General features: G+C 30.5%; 5 protein-coding genes across 12 annotated transcripts; 2 read left to right on the forward strand and 3 right to left on the reverse strand.

The window, feature by feature from the left end:
* Positions 1 to 458: 458 nt before the first annotated feature.
* LOC143147336 (uncharacterized) lies at positions 459 to 3,047 on the reverse strand. 5 transcript variants are annotated; one of them, XM_076312499.1, is made up of 3 exons: positions 1,477 to 3,047; positions 750 to 791; positions 460 to 613 (listed from the first exon to the last, which is right to left on the reverse strand). In XM_076312499.1, exon 1 carries the CDS (start codon positions 2,746 to 2,748, stop codon positions 1,600 to 1,602), a length of 1,149 nt encoding a protein of 382 aa, XP_076168614.1. In that variant the 5' UTR covers positions 2,749 to 3,047; the 3' UTR covers positions 460 to 613; positions 750 to 791; positions 1,477 to 1,599. The 5 variants fall into 5 exon arrangements, with proteins under 5 accessions (XP_076168611.1, XP_076168614.1, XP_076168613.1 ...); XM_076312498.1 differs by having other exon boundaries at positions 1,389 to 3,047; XM_076312497.1 differs by having other exon boundaries at positions 750 to 1,388; positions 1,477 to 3,046.
* A 121-nt stretch (positions 3,048 to 3,168) lies between these two features.
* Positions 3,169 to 6,522, forward strand: LOC143147332 (uncharacterized). Of its 2 annotated transcripts, XM_076312486.1 has the most exons (11): positions 3,169 to 3,473; positions 3,587 to 3,750; positions 3,832 to 4,226; positions 4,283 to 4,439; positions 4,542 to 4,778; positions 4,850 to 4,976; positions 5,055 to 5,439; positions 5,516 to 5,628; positions 5,696 to 5,863; positions 5,931 to 6,062; positions 6,169 to 6,522. In XM_076312486.1, the coding sequence occupies exons 1-11, from the start codon at positions 3,367 to 3,369 to the stop codon at positions 6,410 to 6,412; spliced, it is 2,229 nt and encodes a 742-aa protein (XP_076168601.1). In that variant the 5' UTR covers positions 3,169 to 3,366; the 3' UTR covers positions 6,413 to 6,522. The 2 variants fall into 2 exon arrangements, with proteins under 2 accessions (XP_076168601.1, XP_076168602.1); XM_076312487.1 differs by lacking the exon at positions 3,169 to 3,473 and having other exon boundaries at positions 3,615 to 3,750; positions 3,821 to 4,226.
* Positions 6,523 to 6,828: 306 nt separating this feature from the next.
* On the reverse strand, positions 6,829 to 8,911 carry Syx8 (syntaxin 8). Of its 2 annotated transcripts, none has more exons than XM_076312505.1 (5): positions 8,447 to 8,911; positions 8,157 to 8,351; positions 7,822 to 8,078; positions 7,660 to 7,752; positions 6,829 to 7,118 (listed from the first exon to the last, which is right to left on the reverse strand). In XM_076312505.1, the coding sequence occupies exons 1-5, from the start codon at positions 8,482 to 8,484 to the stop codon at positions 6,952 to 6,954; spliced, it is 750 nt and encodes a 249-aa protein (XP_076168620.1). In that variant the 5' UTR covers positions 8,485 to 8,911; the 3' UTR covers positions 6,829 to 6,951. The 2 variants fall into 2 exon arrangements, with proteins under 2 accessions (XP_076168620.1, XP_076168621.1); XM_076312506.1 differs by having other exon boundaries at positions 8,429 to 8,911.
* Positions 8,912 to 9,000: 89 nt separating this feature from the next.
* Tmep (Transmembrane endosomal protein) lies at positions 9,001 to 14,603 on the forward strand. 2 transcript variants are annotated; one of them, XM_076312490.1, is made up of 6 exons: positions 9,001 to 9,447; positions 9,699 to 9,892; positions 9,972 to 10,566; positions 10,633 to 10,868; positions 10,948 to 11,032; positions 13,685 to 14,603. In XM_076312490.1, the coding sequence occupies exons 2-6, from the start codon at positions 9,707 to 9,709 to the stop codon at positions 13,858 to 13,860; spliced, it is 1,278 nt and encodes a 425-aa protein (XP_076168605.1). In that variant the 5' UTR covers positions 9,001 to 9,447; positions 9,699 to 9,706; the 3' UTR covers positions 13,861 to 14,603. The 2 variants fall into 2 exon arrangements, with proteins under 2 accessions (XP_076168605.1, XP_076168606.1); XM_076312491.1 differs by lacking the exon at positions 13,685 to 14,603 and adding an exon at positions 11,952 to 12,869.
* Positions 14,604 to 15,005: 402 nt separating this feature from the next.
* Positions 15,006 to 19,602, reverse strand: LOC143147326 (uncharacterized). Its single transcript, XM_076312474.1, has 4 exons — positions 19,389 to 19,602; positions 18,998 to 19,249; positions 18,811 to 18,924; positions 15,006 to 18,733 (listed from the first exon to the last, which is right to left on the reverse strand). The coding sequence occupies exons 2-4, from the start codon at positions 19,109 to 19,111 to the stop codon at positions 15,350 to 15,352; spliced, it is 3,612 nt and encodes a 1,203-aa protein (XP_076168589.1). The 5' UTR covers positions 19,112 to 19,249; positions 19,389 to 19,602; the 3' UTR covers positions 15,006 to 15,349.
* Between the last annotated feature and the right edge of the window lie 263 nt (positions 19,603 to 19,865).

Consider the following 19,865-nt stretch of genomic DNA (forward strand, 5'->3'; position numbering starts at 1 on the left):
CTCTAAAAACTGTAAAAATATTCTACATTTGCTACAAAGATAAATATTGTAGCAAAATATTCTATAACATTTAATCAGTATCGTTAATATTTGTATAACTTTTCCAACATGAAACATTGTATGTATAACTGAAAGAAATAAAAACTCTGGCATTGCAAGAGCGCTTTTGACTAGTGTTCAGGGAAGAAATATTTTATATACTATTTGGTTCTTTGATTTTAGTCTTAATTACCGCAAAACTCAATCAGTGGTTGGAATATTCCGCATTGCCAATAATATCCACGAGATGCAGCTGAAAATTAAATTATTGAAAAGATATTTACAGTAGGTTTTACACATTATCATCTCTACATTGTTTCACGTATTATATTATCGCTATATTCATACTCAACCTGTTTATAATATATAGTACTATATATATATACATATATATATATATATTATATATAAATTTTATATATATATATATACATATATATATTATATATATATATATGCAAAAGAAGGGGATGATCATGATTCCGCATATTTTTCCAACAAGAATTAATTGTAACTGCTCCAAAATAATATGTTACGCCGTTAACCAAAGCGCATCAGGAATGCCAGACCTTGACTAGATGAAACAGAAAAATTGTATGTATTACAAATTGAGCATAATTTATTAAATGCTAACATAATCAAACGCATAATGCACAAGTTTGTATTTGAACATATTTAAAACATTTCATTAACAAAGTTATACTCCCCACCTTTTTGCACGATCCTTGCTAGCAAACTTCAGTGCAAACATCCTGTAAAAAGCAAAGAATTACAGTCTCAGAGGAAAAGAAGTAACATGATTTTATATTATATATAGATAACCAATAGCTTCCACGTTCTAGTTATCGCAATTAAAGTTAAAAAAATAACATGTTTTACAACAAGAATCTTTATCTTGTCAAATACCGTTAGTGAAAATTACCAATGATGCTGGCTATGATAAAAATACTTCATACTTATTAATGATTACAATCATTAGAAATTTTACCCACGTCAAAAAATCCATCATTAATCAAATATATATACACACGTACACACTCGCGCACACTCGCACACATACATAAACACATAAGTATATATGCATGTGTATATGTGTGTGTATATATATATATATGTGTATATATATATATATATATATATATATATATATATATATGCATGTGTGCGTACGTGCGTGCGTGCGTGCGTGCATGTATATTATGTACATATGTATGCACGCGCGCGTGTGTATATATACATATATATAGTATAATACGTTAATGAAACACGACTTTTGCTCCACGAAGAAAATAGTTCTATAACGTTTTGGCAACAGGTACACCTAGACGTCATATATCTTCTTGATATACCTGAAAATATGGGGAACATCTACTATTGATCTATAAAACATTGTTTTATATTTTATAGGGTTTCTATAGAAAGAGACTAAAATAGTACATTATTTTCATTAATCGTCTATACTCCACTGATCGAGAAATACTTCCAGAATATCTGGCTTGGCCTCTTCTACGGGTGACTCATTGTCAAATGAGCTTACACCAGTCACGATCGATTCCCCCTTCAATTTGACCCCAAGTTCTTACTATTTAAATGACAAATGGAACAAAGTTCTAAAGATACTTTGTCAGAATTAACATGAAGACAGATTCCAGTATTATCTAGACTCTGCTGGGATATTCCTTCCTCCGTGAAAAGACTGAATGTATCATTTAGACTCTCCACTGTGTTCATCATCTCGTCGCATTTAGGAAGGTCTTCAAATATATCCATATTGAATGAAGACAATTGATCAAAGTCAATACCAATGGCATCAGTATCCTTTCTTTCATCTATATTGGATAAATCTGCTTGAGTAATTGGCAATAAACCGTCCAATTCTTTTGTATTATCCATATAACTATCTTCCGATATAGAACTTGTAGTTGACGTTATTGTATTTGTTGTTTCCTTGTTCTCTGGATTATTCTTGATATCAGCTACAGAAGTTTTGGAAATAGTATAAGTGTGATCAGAATTTAAGGACAACAAAAAATTCTTATCAATACTGAAATCCTTACAAGTAATTTGACTTTTGACATTCATATAAGGTTCACTGCTTTGACTTTCCGATGTACTATGCTCAGTTAATGAATCATTAGTGACATTGTCAATAAACATATTACTATTTTGAGAATTTAATACATTTTCCTTTGCATTCAGATAACATGTGCATTTATGTTGAGTTTCCAATTCGGTTGAACACTGAGAAACATGATGTGATTGGAATGAATTCTTTTTCTGTGTATTAATTTTACGGAGACCGTCATTGATAGTTTTGAGCAATGCTGTAATACTAGTGTTATTGTTTAGGACACTTCTAAGATAAGCAACTTCGCCACTCAACCGTTTAATATCAATAGTCTGTTTCTTTATAATATTTGCCAATTTCTTATTTTCTTGATGATATAATGATAGCTTGCTTTCTACTTTTTCAAGGTATGCTTTCTTCCTCAGTCTATTTTCTCGAGCCATCAAAGCATTTCTATTCAAGCAAGGCCTTTTAGAAGGTCCCCTGCCCCGCTTTCGTGGTTCCGAGACAGTCTCGGTCTCAGATACAAGAGTGTTTCTCAACGAATGCCATAATTTCATATTGTATTTGCACTCGTATGTATCATCTTCTTCTGTAGGGCTATCCCACTGAATATCAGTTTTTCGTAATTTTCCCGACATCGTTGCAAGAATCGATTCGTAATGATTAAACAGACAAAATATTTGCGCGAACGTAAACTTTTGACGTGGAAAATGAATCGTAGTTTTAAGGCTCGACAGAAAAATTGATGTCCCACTACTTGCGCATCCAACTGACCAACTAACTTACACTTGCACACGCCTGCATACGCAATTTTTCCAGCCAATTATGATTACCCTGAAATATGTGTATCAAGGCAGTAAGTGTTCTCAAATCTCTGAACATGAACTTCTAGATATTGATATGCGCGATGGCGCTATCGTAAACACAATGCATCAAATACTTTATTTAATAACTATATTATGAGAAAGTCTAATTCGTTTGTTTAATGAAAGTCTATTTTATTTTCTTACTTCCTCATCAATTTTTTACGAACAAGGTTTATTTCTATGACGATATTCATTCTGGATATTGCTGAGTATTCGAACGAGTTAATGTTAAAGTGTCGAAACATAACTACGTGCACAGGACTCAGTTGATCGGTATAATTCATGACGAAATTATTGTACGCAGTGTGGTTAGTGCAAAAGCGATATAACTGACTTACGAAAAACCGGTTTTTGATCGATTGAGAATGCAATTTAAAGAGCTGTAAAAATATGATGTTCTTAAAAACTGCTAAGATAGTCTCGTCCTACGGAAAAATAGTTACTTTATCACAGAATAATTTCTTGAAAATTCCAAAACGCAATGGTTATTTATTACTGTACGTATTAATAAGGTTTATTCCGTTTTATTTTTCCTTGAAAATTTTTGGTTATTATTTTATATCGTGTATGTTAATAAATGTTTCAACTGTTTAGTAATACTTGAATGTAGTGTTCCAGAAATCGGTGAAGATTTACCAGGGAAATATCCTTTATTGAAAGAGGATAAAAGTCCGGAATTTAATACTATCACAATAGAAAAATGTGTAGCCGTTATCGGGAGACAGACGTTAGAATTCGAAGACGAAATCAAAACTTTAGGAAGAAAAATTGAAAGTAATTTTATTTTAATGTTTGCTATTAGTTTTCCATTTGTAGCTTATAATATCACTTGCAGTTAATAAAGCTTTCATTTAGATATTACAAATATTTCTCCAAAGAATCTATTTGAAAATGTATTAAATCCTTTGGAGGAAATGTATGTGTCTTTGAATATTACATGGGGCATTGCGAAAACATTATATCTTGGAAATCAAAGTGTAATGCCTACACGGTGTTACACAAGTATTCACGAGCGTGCTAGAAGAGCTTCATCCAGTAGACACATCTGTGTACCAATTTATTTGGCATGTAAAAATATCATAAGTAATAAAAACATTAAATTGTCCAATGAACAAAGGAAAGTTTTAACGAAATACATATTGGAAGGAAAATTAAATGGATTAGGATTGTCTGACACAGAAAGGGACAAATTTTCACAATTGACATTGCTCTTGATTCGCGATATTGAAGAGTATTCACGAAGAGTAGAGGTTCGTAAATGTAGTCATAAGTAAAGGAGTATAAATTCTGATACCCTGTTCTTTAGGCAGCTACAAATCTGTTTAATTATACAATATACGATCCTATAATCATGAGAGATTTTCCAGAAGAGGTATTAAAAACTATGGTAAAAGATGATGCGCGATATCGGGTTGGCCCTTGGACAATAACATTAGATCCTCTTATCAAGATACCATTTATGGGTACGACAATACAATGAACATAGTTAATTATATTAAAAATGAAGAATTAATTTGACTTAATTTTAAAAATATTGATTTTTTTTTCACTGCACATTAATTTAGAGCATTGTCCTGACCGTTCTCTGAGGTCAAAAGTTTGGGATGCGGATGTTACCAAAGTATCTGTATTTCAAGACAAAGTGCCACATACAAGTACATTAGTAGAAGAGATACGATATAAACGAACAAGACAGGCAAAACTCTTAGGATACGACAAATATACTGATTTAAGTATGGAAACTAAAATGGCTGGAAACTTGCAAAATGTTTATCATACATTGGACACCCTATTAAAGATAGGTAAAATTTTTACAGTTATTTATCAACAAGTAACAAATACATATATGTCTACATTTTTCTTTTTATAAAAGCACGTCCTGCTCAAGAATGTGAAATAAAAAGACTCTGTACATTTGCAAATGAAAGAGGTCATGAGGGTCCAATTCAACAGTGGGATATATCATTCTGGAGCAGAAAACATCTTCATAGTATATACAAGTAATTGAGAAGTGAGCTTTATTTTTAGTGTACAGAAAAATTATACTTGGTACCATTACATTTTGCCATTATTTATAGGTACAGAGAAGAAGATACAAAAATTTATTTTTCATTACCAAAAGTATTATCCAGTGTATTTAAGTTAACTGAAACTTTATTCAATGTGAAGTTCGTCGAAAGTACAATACCAGATGTTTGGCATAAAGATGTTCGATTTTTCAACATCTTTGATCTAAAGAAATCAAGTACCGACCCAATAGGAAGCTTCTATTTAGATTCTTATGTAAGAAGTGGTGAAAAAGTACGAGTGCTACAAAATTCGGGGCACATGGTAACAATAAAGGACAAAAGTAAAATAAGTGGCACAAAACCATTAGCAGCATTGATATTCAACTTTCAACCACCATTCAATAAAAGGCCATCCTTACTTTCATTTAAAGATGTTAGGACTCTCTTGAAAAGGGTGAATTATTTATGCATAATGAAATAAAATACTTTGAAACGTATATTTCTTTTTTACATTAATTGTTGTCTCCTAGTTTGGACATATGTTACAACACACATTAACAAGAGTGGAGCATGCTGAAATAACTGGACTTTCATCTGTAGAATGGGACGCAGCATTTATTTCCGATTACTTTTTGGAAAATTGGTATATTTCAAATTTTTGCTTTCTCTTTTAGTAACATTTCACGTATATAATTTTTATTTGTCTCTAGGTTATACGAACCATCTTTTTTGCGAGAAATGTCTTGTCATCAAGATACAGGAGAATCATTATCTACAGAGATGATTGAAATGTTGAGAAATACAAAATTGTATTTAGCTGGTTACAATCTATGCAAAGAACTATATTTATCGCGATTTGATTTAGAATTGTATTCTAGGTAAGATTGAGTGATGCAAATGCTAACAAATACTAATACGTTCAATAATTTCTTCTATAATTTGTAGTGATGAATTCTGGGTAAACATAATGGATCGATTATGGAGTAAATATTTTGTAATCCCACAACAGAAAAGAGATTGTTATATTTGTTCGTTTGAATTAATTTTTAGTGGAGATTGGGCCGCCGCTTATTACAGGTGAGGTTTAAAAAATGTACTCTGTGTGTGAGCGTGTGTGCGCGCGCGCGTGTACAAATATAATGAAAAGTATTAAAAATTATGAGATAACAATTTTTACTTTTAGTAATCTTTGGTCACAAATGATTGCTGCTGATATATATAGTACATTTCAAGGAACATCTTTCACAAATAATGAGAAAATGCAGGAAATTGGCAGCAGATATCGCGAAACGTTTTTATCTTTAGGAGGTAGTTGTCCAACAAGTGAAATTTTTAGACAATTCAGTGGAAGAGATCCTAATCCAAAAGCACTTTTGACAAATCTTGGATTGGACATCAACTCCAATATGTTAAAACCTAATAAATAAAAACTACAGTAGAATTGAAAATGATTTATAATATGATAATGTGAAAACTTAGTTTGTTTTGTATGATAATCAGCGAAATGTAATTTATATAAAGATGATTATTGTAAAAATATTGTTTCTAGTTGTAAGAATTTATTTCATTGTAACACGATACATACTTTTCTATTTTTACAATGATATTCATTGTTTAAAGTAATTAAAAGCTCTATTAAGTATTTTGAACGGCATAGTTTGCACAATTTTACAAAATTTTAGACATAAATTATTTTGTATTTTAAACAATAATTCGAATATTTAATAGAACTATCTAATATTACGTTTGGCAATTATAATTATTTTTTATATTACAACACAATAGCAATATAGATTTTAATCTAACAAACTATCAAAGGAATAAAAAAGAATATTTAGAAATATACAAGATTTTTCACAAACATTTATAAAAGGTTAGTTTATATAAAAAAAAAGTTTACAGTTCAAATGTATACATACTAACACTTACTTACAATGGAATTTGTTTAATTTATAAATACATATTTCTATATATCAATTAAAGAAACTGTAATAATGCAAATAAAAAGAAGGATTATTACTACCCAATAACCACATGTGCGATGTTTCAAATTAAGAGTTTTTATTCCACGCGTCTTCTTAATTAACGATTCGTCGGTGTGGTCCATATGATCGGCTAAATTATCAATTATTTCTGCATCGAAACAAAGATTTTAAAATGAGTTTGAAATCTTTGGTGCTTTTTACTTACAACGAATAGGGTAAAGGACCCATTTACTGCCACGTACCCAATTACCGCTACCCTAAACTATTTGATCAAAACTTATAAAATTGTAATCAAAAGAAATGTAACATGCAGTTATATTTGTAAATGTATAATTGTAAATGATAAAGTGATAAAAAAAATTTAAATTAACTAAAAGAACGAGAGCTACAATTGTAATATTTATGTTATTAACGTAATAAAGTATAATTCTTTAGATAATATAGACATTGTGAAAATTCTTAATGATTGTAATTCAACAGCTTTTACGGATGACGGTAACAGTTCCTTAAATACCTTAAAGTTCCTTTCGTTAAATTAATGAATTCGTATATAATAATAATAATAAATAACAAAAAGAACATATGTTTTTGGTCAATAAATAAAATGACCTATACAACAATATTATAGTTGATCCTTAAAGGAACGGTAATTGGGCTTCCTGCATTAAGTAAAATTAATTTTAATTTACCATTTTGATACACTACTTCATTATTGACAGCCTGACTAATTGCTTTTTGCTGTATAATAACTTTACGCAATTCTTCTAATCCCCTATCTTGTTCTAAAAGAAACAAAATAGAATTATACATTGAAATATAAATGAATATATAGTAGTAAAACCAATATATACCTTGTAAAATTTCATCTTGTTTAGCTTTAAGATCAGTAACAGATACTTGAACATCTATAGGCTTATCATCGTCATCATCGTCAGCTGCCCAGGAAGTTGTACCTCCATCCGCAAAAATTGGTGCTCTAGATGTAAGCAAATTTGCCCGAGAAGTTGCCAAGTTACTTGGATGACCATCATATAATTTTTGCAATTGTATATCTTTACTCTGCAATATTTCTATTTGACGTGTTCTTCGTTCTGCTTCCTCGATAGTTCTGTATGCCTTTATATTTTAAGAAAAAAATTTCTTAAAGCAATAGTGACTTGCATTAGATAGGCAGATAAAAGGATACATAGTTTTGGATTGTGATGCAATATCCAATTTATTCTTAAGTTGTTGAACTTCACTTCTATATTGTTTCATATAAAATTTTATACCTGCACATATGTTTGCATATCCCTGAGAAACCTTAGGATATTTATTGCGTGCAGTAAGTTGTTCCATAATGTCTCTGAAGAGTTCCTGACAGGCATCATACTCTGCCAACCTATTCAATTTGAAAACTCGTTAAAACAAATTCAATGCTTTTGTTTCAAAACAAATATTAAGTATTACTACATTTACGTAAATTGAGACTTTTACCAAGGGTCATCATTATCATCGATATAAGCAAATGCCATTTTCGTAGAATTATATATAAACTCGATGCATAGGAAACCACTAGCAATGCATTGACACGTTGGTTATGAATACAAGCAAATCACTCGTATTAACTGTTTACACGCAGTTATGACATTTATGTTTGTTATGATCAACAATCTTGATCAATTTGTGACACATTTTTGAAAATCCTGTAATCTTCGACGTAACGTCAAAAAGAAAGTTAACAAATATTCACCCATTATATGTACTCTTAAATGTTTTCTAGAAATTCAATATTCGCTAAATAAGATCATTTTCTTTGCGTGAAAATGCACATATAGTCACACTAATAAAAAAAAAAGAGAAAAAGATTTCATAAAATCACACAGAATACGAAAAATGAACAAGATTCGCTACAACGAACGATTTATCGCGAAGAATGTAGCGACGTGCCGAAGGTAAGCGCATGCGTTGCGACGTTGATTAAAGACGATCATGGAGGGGATTTAGCCTGAGGAGAAGGGAAAAAGAGATCGTCCGTGAGAGTAAAACAAAGAACATCGAAGGAAAGATTTACGGGTGCGACGAAGAAGAATATAGGCATAGTGGCAAGACCAGTTATATTTTTATTGTCGACTGGCATATTTCGCGAAGCTGTCCGTTACGAATGTTTGACATCGAGGAGGGAAAGAGAAGAGATGCTTGAAAATGTCGGGTAAAAGTAAAACTCGGTGATCTAAGCTGAACGATCGTATGTAGTGAAGAAAAGTGAATTTCGGTGGATTATTCGCGTCATCTGTTGGAAGGTCACGACTGTCGGTAAACCATTGCGTCGGGTACTAGTTATTCGAAAGTGGGGAATCTCTGAGAAGCTCGATCGTACGAGTCAGCACGTACGGTACGATACGAAGGGAAAAGGAGAACACGTACCACAAGATACGTTGACGAGGGAACGCGCGTATGCTGCGAATCGTTCGAAAAAATCTGCGAATGGAGCACGGGTGCGTCCACAAAACGAAATTTTGCGCACGAACGGAGTACCGTTGTTATTGTTGTGCATATATTGATTTTTAACGCGCGAGCCATAATCTCGACACTTATTCCGTGTTACGAAAAGAAATGTTTATTAATTTTTTTTTCTATGCAACTGTGGCAAAAATGGACGCTATTGACGACCACAATTATCCAAATCTTTCTTTTCCTTCAATAACATTAAGCTGATATTATTATTTGCAACACTGATTGTTCTCAGATTAAAATATGAGTAGTACCGTGGCAACGGAATCATCCACGATTGTAAGCTCTTTGTTCAACGGTATGACATCTACAACCAATGTTCCTGCGATTTCCAAGGAGGAAGCGGCACCAATATTCTTACAGACAAGAGCTGCTCAAGGTATCGCTGGTGCATTTGTTTGGGCAGCATTGTTCTTAACTTGTCAACAGGTATTTTGTGACAATGAGTTTTTGGAACGTTCATTTTGATACAACAAATGAAAACTATCATTTTGGTTTCAATTTATAGATTTATCAACATCTAAGGTGGTATACCAATCCAACTGAACAAAGATGGATAGTGAGAATTCTATTTATAGTCCCAATTTATGCAACTTATTCTTGGGTCTCTCTATTATTTTTTAACAGCGAAAGTTATTATGTTTATTTCTTCACTGTACGAGACTGTTATGAAGCATTTGTTATATACAACTTTTTGTCTCTATGCTACGAGTACCTGGGCGGTGAAGGAAATATTATGTCTGAAATACGTGGTAAACCCATTCGTTCCAATTGCCTATATGGAACATGCTGCCTAGTTGGAAAAACATATACTATCGGTTTTCTTAGATTTTGCAAGCAAGCAACCTTGCAATTCTGCTTAGTAAAGCCAGTGATGGCATTTGTTATTATATTCCTTCAAGCATTTGGACATTACAGAGATGGAGATTGGTCCCCAGATGGGGGCTATATTTATATAACTATAATTTATAATATCAGTGTGTCCCTTGCCCTTTATGGACTTTTTCTCTTCTACTTTGCTACAAGAGACCTGCTAACACCGTTTGAGCCTGTCTTAAAGTTTTGTACCGTCAAGAGTGTCATCTTTCTCTCATTTTGGCAAGGTAACAATTAATATTACATAGGTTTATACTTCCTATTGAACATAAATTAATTTTATTTAATTTTAGGAGTTTTATTGGCTATTCTTGAAAAAGCAAATGTAATTTCACCTATAAGCTTAGGCCAATCAACCAGTGCAGGCACAGTTTCTGCTGGTTATCAGAATTTTTTGATCTGCATCGAAATGTTATTTGCTGCTATAGCTTTACGTTACGCGTTTCCTTATCAAGTATATTCAGCTGGTTGCGTTACAGATTCGAGAGGGAGAAGTGTAACAATGCAAAGTATTAGTAGTAGTTTAAAGGTACACCATTACAATTTTAATATTATTCTAGGAATCAAACGAGTAAAAATATAACTGTTTCAATACTGTTTATGTATAGGAAACTATGAATCCAAAAGATATAATGACTGATGCCATCCACAATTTTCATCCGCAATATCAACAATACACCCAATATAGTTCCGGTACGTACAGTTTACCTTTTTCAAAGATGTCTGTTTTGATAAATATTGCCTTTGAAGTCTTTTATTACTTATTTGATCTGATTGACATATTTTCATATAGCATGATGTAGTGAATGATGAAATCTAAAATCATCTATATTTCATTATTCATTTATATTTTTTATTTAAATTTTATTATACTCCATAAATGCAAATGGAAAAGAGGTAGAAAAATATTTTATTCTAAGGTTTAAAAACCGTTAAAAATGTTTCATCCGAATTTAAACAAAGTAAATGAATATATTGGCTACTTCTATAATGAATTAAATTTGTATCTTTCAATTTACTGCCAACCACTAAAAGCGCGAAATAATATACATTTTATAATAAGTGGGACAACTGGGAAGGTATTGATTCAACATAAAAGGATAAGTAGAATTTATAAAATAATATTTTTTCATAGAAGGTTTCACTTTTAAGAAAATTGATTTTCAAATAATTCGTTCGATATGTGTGCATTTAACGGATGTAGCGATAGACTATTTCTACTTGTGTTTGTAAACCTTGTCAATATTACGATATGTTTTATGTTAATTCTACTACCTTCCCTTTATCTACAATTATGAATTTTCAGTGTTTTTATCATTCGTTTTATATGATTCCCATGTCAAATGTACTTTCTAACTTGATTTCATTAAAAATGAAACTACATATGAAAATGATCTATTTTATATTTTCTATTTATTACTTCGTGCAAAATCACTACCCTTCCAGTCGCACAGAAACATCGTTTATATTCATTTAGATTTATCTTTTGCAATAAAATTATGATAAAGTTATTCTTTGAAAGAAAGAAAAATTGTTTGTACTGTAAGTTCAATTTATACGTGCCAATTAGAATGAAGTTCTTTGAAGGCACTTTTTGTTTACTGTTTTTCAGACGTTAATACCAACTTGCCGTATGAAAAACTATGAGAGTGCGAGGCATCACTTTTTTAATTTCAAGAAATTGGACATGAGGCATTTGTACAATTTTAAATGGAGATTGAAAAATTCTTAATACTACACTCTAGTTTATTAAAACTAATGCTACAAATTTACTTGATGTTTTAAGTTCGAATGAAGTTGCAGGGTGGGCAAAGAGTTCTCTGCTCAAATTATGATTTAAGGTTTATACTAAAATCAGTATATGTATATGTATACACACATGCAAAACATATGTGCGCGCACGTGTGTATAAATATATATATACACACACACATATATATATATATATACACACACACCCACACCTACACATCTCACACACGCGCGATTCATTCATTTTGCAATTAAGAAAATTTACTGTACAATAGAAATTAAGCACTTAACACAAGAGTATTTAGAGTACAGTGTACTTTCATAAAAGGTGTTGCTTTTTAATAACTACAAAAGACAAATAATGATTGATTACTATTCTGTGGCAGTACTGTAATTATATATTATTGATAAGTCAGAAATGATTAAAGGACGTAGTATTATCTTATTATGCTTTTATGTATTTATGAGACTTCTTTATTGTTCTTTATTTTACATATAAAATAAATAAATGGACAAGTTACGTTGAAGTTGACAGTGTACTGCAATATTTTAAGTCTCTAGCCGTAGGGGCGATTGCCTTACATTATTTTTAGTTTTATTTTTATAAAATATTCATAAAAAAATTTGTCAAATATTTAAGAATTTGGAAAAATATTGTTGGAAGTTTTTATTATTTTGTAGTTTCTCACTGTTACAATCTTCAATACTCTCTTAAAGAAATGAAAGATATCTTCTATTTTTTGCTTGGTTGTTCTTTTTAAAATTGAAGTGTTGTTTAATGACATTTTGAATGCATTTGTTAGATAATTACAAGATAAAGCAGTTGCATAATTTCATGTACGTTTCGATTTAATCGATTACAAATTAATGAATTATATGTAATTAATTATATTAAGTCAAAACGTAGAAAAGAAAATAGAAAAAAAAATTAGAATAATAATCAAATTCTTTGAATCTTGAGTGTGAACTCAAAACTTAATTTTCATGAAATTCTTTTTATCCACCACTTCTAAACTTACATTCAAAAGCGCGTTATACGCTTCATTATTCGTATTATCATCAATAAATATTTTCCTACTGGTATAACATTTCTTATTCATTATTCTAACTAATATTGACATATTAGACAAATTAAAAAAATTAGATGTATTAGACACTGTGCTGATTACACTATCATTTGCATCACTGGTAGTAAGCAACTTTTCATTCATGCAATGTTTACTTCTAACTTTGTGAAAAAGAGAAATTTGTTTATCTACCTATGTGTTTTATGTATGCATTTTTAGTAATCTTTGCAAGAATTAGCAAATTTGAATTATTTTTATAACACGCATGTTCAATTAGTATGATTGTGTTGTGCATATATCTCCTGTATTGATGTTCAGAAAATAAAAGAGCTGTATGTATTAACGCTATGTGTAACAAAATTTTGTCAAATCACATATAACATTGTACATATAATCGATGCAATCAATAATGCTTTAAACGAAAGAGGAAAGTTCACGCATGATTTTTCGCTGTTCGCTGACTGATCGATGTATCCATTAGTCACGGCTTTGCCAGCGATAATACGTGATGTAATGTAACAATCAGGAGCTCCCAAGGGACAACGTGGTATGCGGATATCCAGCTTTGATCCAGATGATCCACAGAATATGCCGGTACCACCACCGCAAAGACGACACACTTCTCATCAACGTGTTGCAACAATTTCTCAAAATTATAACGAGAAAACAATGCTGTTGAGCAGTGATGATGAGTTCCAATAGATGCAAACAATGGGTTTTATGCGAAAGAAAAAAAAAAAAGAAATGAAAAAGAACACTACATTAACATTGGACTTCTGTGAAATTATAAATATCTGGTCTCAAGGAAATACTACATATACCGTTAAATTGATTGTACATCATTAGGTAGGAACTTGACTCGCTCACAGAACAGACGGCAGATAGACAAACAAATTGTGTGATGTAAAATAATACATCATACTGTAATAGTTCCATAATATTACATTCATATTAATACATGTATTACGTTACATCAGGTAAACATAGCATAGAAGATGTTTATTTTAATATGCTGAACATGTTTAAGGCAGTGTTACCTATAGAGGTGGTTCTACTACAATAATGTAACTATCTTTAGTTTACGAAACAATTTAAGTTTCTTAAAGGATGGCATTGTACAGTACTTAATATCTGAATACTCACAAATACGTTGCCGCATTATTTACTGTAGTCGATTGATATTTTTACACTCTGAACTAACATTATATATACGTTTTTACACCAATGTTTCCAATTTGAATGAAATTAATGTAATTTTGCCAGTGGAAAACACTTACTTTATGAAATACACTGAGAAAGGTACTTCTGATTCTCGCACGTGTCCGGGATATATATAAAACTGAGCCACAAAAATTTCTGCGTCCTAGATTAAAGAACTAATAAGTGTATATATCGTTAAAATAGAATGTATTTAATTATGCAAAAATTAAAGAACTTTCCTTCGATGTATTTGTTTTATTCGCATATAAGTATTTCATACTTGGTATTTAGTGTTAATGTATTAACAAAATCATCTACACATTTAAGCATTTGATATATAATGTTCTGTGTCTTGCATTTTGTTGAACGCTTTAAACAGTGGAAACAAATTTTGATCTTAATTAAACTTTATTTTCTATACAATAGAAAGTTTTGTGTATACATAAATTATATTTATGGAGAGAATATATTATTCTGTTCCATAAAATAACAATAAAGTTAATTCGTAGAAAGTAAATTACTATATTTTTGTACAATTACTAATTAGTATCTTAAATTACTTTTAATTCTTACGAATAAAACACGTAGCAAAGGACATAACAATGAAATTAGTGATTGAATATGGATTAATTTAACAAAAATTCAAGTCTATTTATTCTACAAAAGCATTATCTATAATTATATCAATACATCGAAACGTTACAACTATCGGTGAAAAAATAACTTAATATTTTGTCAACAGCCTTTATTTTGGCGGAAAATAAATAAATATATATATGTATGTATGTATGTAATTATGTATGTATATATAATAGTATATATAATGTGTATGTGTGTCTGTGTGTGAATATACATACACATACACACTTACTCATATATATTTATATTACTATATATTCATTTATGTTTCTTTTCCCTATAAATTTTTTCTCATCGCGATATAGTAATACAGAAAATTACAAATTACTTGATACATATAAGATTTATTTTTTTACCAACCAACCCAATATGTATCTTTATTTGTTATAACTTTTTTCCACCCGTGCCAAGGTGATTCTAAATCTTGTTCTAATAACAGATTATTATATGATCCCTTATTGCTTGATGTACAGTGTTCTGCCTCCAACACTTTGCACTTAGCAGACAACGAATTGTTATCTTCATCTTCTATATCTTGATATTGTAATTCATCATCCATATATACAACAACATCATTTTCCTCGTTAGTATATTTATTGTATTTTTCAGCAACATTTTGCTTTAGTACTTTACTACTGAACGTTTCAGAACAGTTTCCCTTGTTTTGATTGTTGATACCTTCATTGCTGTTATTACAACTTATTATTGGTTTGAATCCTATCGATCTGAGACGGGCAATTTTTAAATCACTATCCAAAACATTAACAGGTACAAATGCAGACACTCTTTCCATTGAAAATTCACTTTGCTTTTTTGTATGTAAACTATCACTATTTAAAGGTATATTTAAATTCTTAGGATGTTGTATATTACACACAGTTTCTATACAAGATTTATATCTTTTGTTAGATTCATGCATTTGCTGATCTTTATTTTCCATATCTGATTTCGTAGCTTCGCACATTTCTGATTTCATATCTTTAAATTCACCATATTCTATCTTAATAAAAGTGTATTGCTCATTGCGACCATACTTTTGTACTGAATCATTCGATTTCAAGTTTCTCATCAATGGTTCTTTAATAAGAGAACACTGAGTTACTGCATCTGTCTTACAAGCCTTTGAGCCATTTTTTTCACAGTTCTCATATGATATTTCTTCAGCTGTACTAAATTTTATTTTTTTGGGAATTTTTTGTATCAATTTTCTTTTTCGGTTTGAAATTATTGTTGTATCATTGCTTTGTACATTTTTAACAGATTTTGATTTTTTGTTACTGTTATTCGTACTGTTGCTATTGTTATTATTATTATTATTATTATTATTGTTGTTAGTAGTAGTAGTAGTAGTAGTAGTAGTAGTATTAATATTATTATTATTATTATTATTATTACTATTCAACACTTTGTACGAACCATTGTTCTTATTCATCTTTTTGGAAACAGTGAGATTCTTATGTATTCTATTCTGCTTTAAATTTAACATATCCGATCTTTTAACATTTCTGGTTTGTTTATCACTAATGCTTTTATAACCACTAATTTTTGTGAGTTTATTTCTATTCTTGAAAGCAGATCGTTGTCCAGATATTTCCGAATTAATTCGGCACTTGTTTAAAGTACACATTACATTACTAAAACGTTCGTACGATTGTTTCGCGTATGTATTACTAATACATCGCAATCTTCTATTTCGTGGGCCACGTATTTTAGGGCCAATTTTTGCATCTATTAATAAATTTGCAATTTCTCGTCTTTGTTTCTTGTTTATGTGTTTTTTTATCGATGATTTAACTGCCTTCATAGTTCGTAAACGGGTTCTCGCTTCGTTTTTACTTTCAACATCCTTTTTAATATTTTTTGTCGATTCTTGCATGCAATGTATTTTTTTCTTTTGCATACTGTTCTGTTTTATTATTTTATTCTTTATATCTTTATTGCTTCTATTTGAATACGTAACATCTCCCTGTGATATATTTTTTTGAGAACCATTGCATGCATTAAAACCTATTAAATTTTGCTCCAAAACATCTACAGACTGTAAAGAGCCTTTCTGCAATTCTGCATTGTGCGTTTTATCACTTTTTCTTATTTCAGATTTCTTCATTATTTTTCTGGATAATCTTCTGCGTCTCCTGAATTTATAATATCTTGTTCCTAATAAATCATCTGAAATACCTTCAAACTTTTTCTTTTCCTTTGTTTCTTCAATAACGTTGTTTTGTGTCATTATTTTATCTTTGGCCTCTGATTGCACTGTCAATAGATCGTGTGTTTTTAATCCTATAGATTGTTCCGATGTTAGTCCAATCATATTGCCCATAAGTAACTTAGATAAAGGATGACATTTCTTGTTAATTAAATGTAGAATTTTATCTGGTGTCAGCGAGTCTATAGAGTCAAGTGACTTTAATTCCTGTACTTCTTTGGGTACAATTTTATGTACCAAAGTCTCATTTCTGCTTATAGAACTTGTTGTTAAATTTAACATATTAACGGGTATATTGGAGGAATACACATCACTTTTATGTGTGTCTGTAGAACAATTTGTCATGTCTTTGTGTACTTTACTGTTATTATATTCGTGTTTATAACAAGGAGATAAACTTGTATCATTTGAACTACTGTTCAACTCTGTATTTTTATCTCTAGTTGACTTAATTTTCAATGAATCTAGTTTTACTGTATTAGGTGAAATATAATCAACACGCTTGGGAAACTCATTCGTTGTAATAATTTGTATCTTACCTTCTAGACTTCTATTTTTATCTTTATTAGATAAATTCAAATTTTCCATGTGTTGATTAGTTTTAAGTAAATTAATTGATTTAGCTGTTCTACAAAATGGTGGCAAAGTATTTTTTTTAACATCATGCTGTGTACTGTGTGATGAATCATATAATCCTGTACGTATAGAAATATTAGTATTATGAGCTTTAGATCCTTGCGTTCCAATATGGGTTAATGATTTATTTTCCGATGTAACAGACATACTAGGTAAACTAGGTGTATATTCTGTATTTCCCTTCTTAAATACATGACGCATCACTATCCCACTTTCAGATATGCTCTTTTCTTTTTCTTCAGTTTTTTTATTTTCTAGAGTTGGAGGTTGTAGAAATCCATTCGATTTATCGTGTTTTCTCTTTGGAATTACAGATTCAGAAGTATGTGAATATTTTCTAAATTCATACATGCTCGGGGGAGAATTTTCTGAGCAGTTTCGAAGAGGCATAGGTGTGAAATGTAAAGTAGAGAAAGATTTACTTGTACCTAAAAGTGGCTGTTTAATAGTCCATAGTGACGGCTCTCGATCATTAAAATGTACTAGAGCAAACTTATAATATTTCGTAGAATCTAAGTTTATACCTATCCAAAAGTTTGTCACAATGTACAAACCATCGTATCTATAACCTGTTTTTGGAGCAAACTCATTCAATAAATTGTAACTTCTGATTAATCTCACTGGTATTTGATTTTCATAATTTTTAATAAGTGGATCATTGTTAGATTTCCCATCAAAATATTTCTGACCTGTAAGGGTAAGAGAGTTACCAAAGTCAACATCTTCACTTAGGTTAACGTTTGATGTACAGATTGAAGTAACTCCAAATGGTCCAATTTGAATATTTTCGTCAAAGGGATCATGAACACGATCCCTAGAACAATCCATACGAATACCCCACCAAGAACCAGATGGAAATCCCGAGATGGGTCCATATGTATAATTTATAACCTAAAAAGGGAAATTATAATAAAATTAATTTCTTGACAGTAATTTGACCAAAATAGAAATTTTACTACGAATCTTACATTTTTATTGTGCCAAGAAGAATTTAATTGTACTTCGGTGGTTGATCTTATTTGACAAATGTAATTAAGATTAATAAATAACTTTTCAAAATCTTCCTTGGTTTTAGTTTCTGTCTGAAGAATTACTGATACATTAATAATATTGTGTTATATGCCAATATTGCGATGCAAAAGGTGTGGTACTTACTTGATGTTTATGGCAAGATTCATATAATAACCTTTCATTTTCTTGAGTAGTATTTGTACAAAAAATTATTGAATCATCATTCTTCGCCATTTTATAACAGAATTTTATTTGCATAATAGGTAATAAGCATAGACATATATATTGCACACATAAACAGTGAATTACAATGTTTCTTCTGATTATATATGTGTGTGCAGCCAAAATATTGAAGGTACGTCAAACTGCTCCAAATGGAATACTTGCATACCTTTCCTTTAATGATGGATTATAGAGATGAATTTTAATGATGAAGTAAATGTACGTGTTCTAACTTATTTTTTAACCGACATTTTTTCCTCATTATCGTAAATTGGGCATAGAATGAGTCGCTTCAAAAACAAATATGGCGTACTTGTTATTTTTTCCGTGTATCCAGCTTAACACATTGATCGCCTGTTACGTTCAAATATATATCCTTTCTTTGTCGTTATTTTTTATCACTTATTTTCATACAATACGATATATACAATACATATAAAAAATATTTAATCTGCAAACGTTGTAAACACAATATTAATTAACATTAGAGTTAAATAACTTTAAAGTGTATGTACGGTCTGCTCAAATAAATCGTTTGAGGGGAATCTTATAAGGTGTCATGAGGGGAATCTGCTCTCTTCTCCCACTTAAATAGTATAGTTTTCGATCATACAGAATTCTTTTATACCATTGATCTTTAACCTAAACCAATCTAAACCGAATTGAAAAGTGCAAAATGCGACATGTTTACCTTATGGCATTTATTTATTTACACTCTTCTACGTCTACATTACACGTGTTATCAAACAGTGATATGTATCACAAGTACTTGTTTTATATTTATAAATTT

The sequence above is a fragment of the Ptiloglossa arizonensis genome, chromosome 5 (genome assembly GCF_051014685.1).
Source record: "Ptiloglossa arizonensis isolate GNS036 chromosome 5, iyPtiAriz1_principal, whole genome shotgun sequence".
NCBI classification, from domain to species: domain Eukaryota; kingdom Metazoa; phylum Arthropoda; class Insecta; order Hymenoptera; family Colletidae; genus Ptiloglossa; species Ptiloglossa arizonensis.

Coding starts and splice junctions, on each gene's coding strand:
- LOC143147326 (XM_076312474.1), bottom strand. CDS start 19,111: ATGCAAATAAAATTCTGTTATAAAATGGCGAAGAATGATGATTCAATA. Junction 18,925..18,997: donor AATCTTGCCATAAACATCAA/GTAAGTACCACA, acceptor GTAATTCTTCAG/ACAGAAACTAAAACCAAGGA. Junction 18,734..18,810: donor CTTCTTGGCACAATAAAAAT/GTAAGATTCGTA, acceptor TTCCCTTTTTAG/GTTATAAATTATACATATGG.
- LOC143147336 (XM_076312496.1), bottom strand. CDS start 2,748: ATGTCGGGAAAATTACGAAAAACTGATATTCAGTGGGATAGCCCTACA.
- Syx8 (XM_076312505.1), bottom strand. CDS start 8,484: ATGGCATTTGCTTATATCGATGATAATGATGACCCTTG. Junction 8,352..8,446: donor GATGATAATGATGACCCTTG/GTAAAAGTCTCA, acceptor CAAATTGAATAG/GTTGGCAGAGTATGATGCCT. Junction 8,079..8,156: donor GCATCACAATCCAAAACTAT/GTATCCTTTTAT, acceptor AAAGGCATACAG/AACTATCGAGGAAGCAGAAC.
- LOC143147332 (XM_076312486.1), top strand. CDS start 3,367: ATGATGTTCTTAAAAACTGCTAAGATAGTCTCGTCCTACGGAAAAATA. Junction 4,779..4,849: donor GGACACCCTATTAAAGATAG/GTAAAATTTTTA, acceptor TTTTTATAAAAG/CACGTCCTGCTCAAGAATGT. Junction 5,864..5,930: donor GATTTAGAATTGTATTCTAG/GTAAGATTGAGT, acceptor TATAATTTGTAG/TGATGAATTCTGGGTAAACA.
- Tmep (XM_076312490.1), top strand. CDS start 9,707: ATGAGTAGTACCGTGGCAACGGAATCATCCACGATTGTAAGCTCTTTG. Junction 10,567..10,632: donor CTTTCTCTCATTTTGGCAAG/GTAACAATTAAT, acceptor ATTTAATTTTAG/GAGTTTTATTGGCTATTCTT. Junction 11,033..13,684: donor ATACACCCAATATAGTTCCG/GTACGTACAGTT, acceptor TGTAACAATCAG/GAGCTCCCAAGGGACAACGT.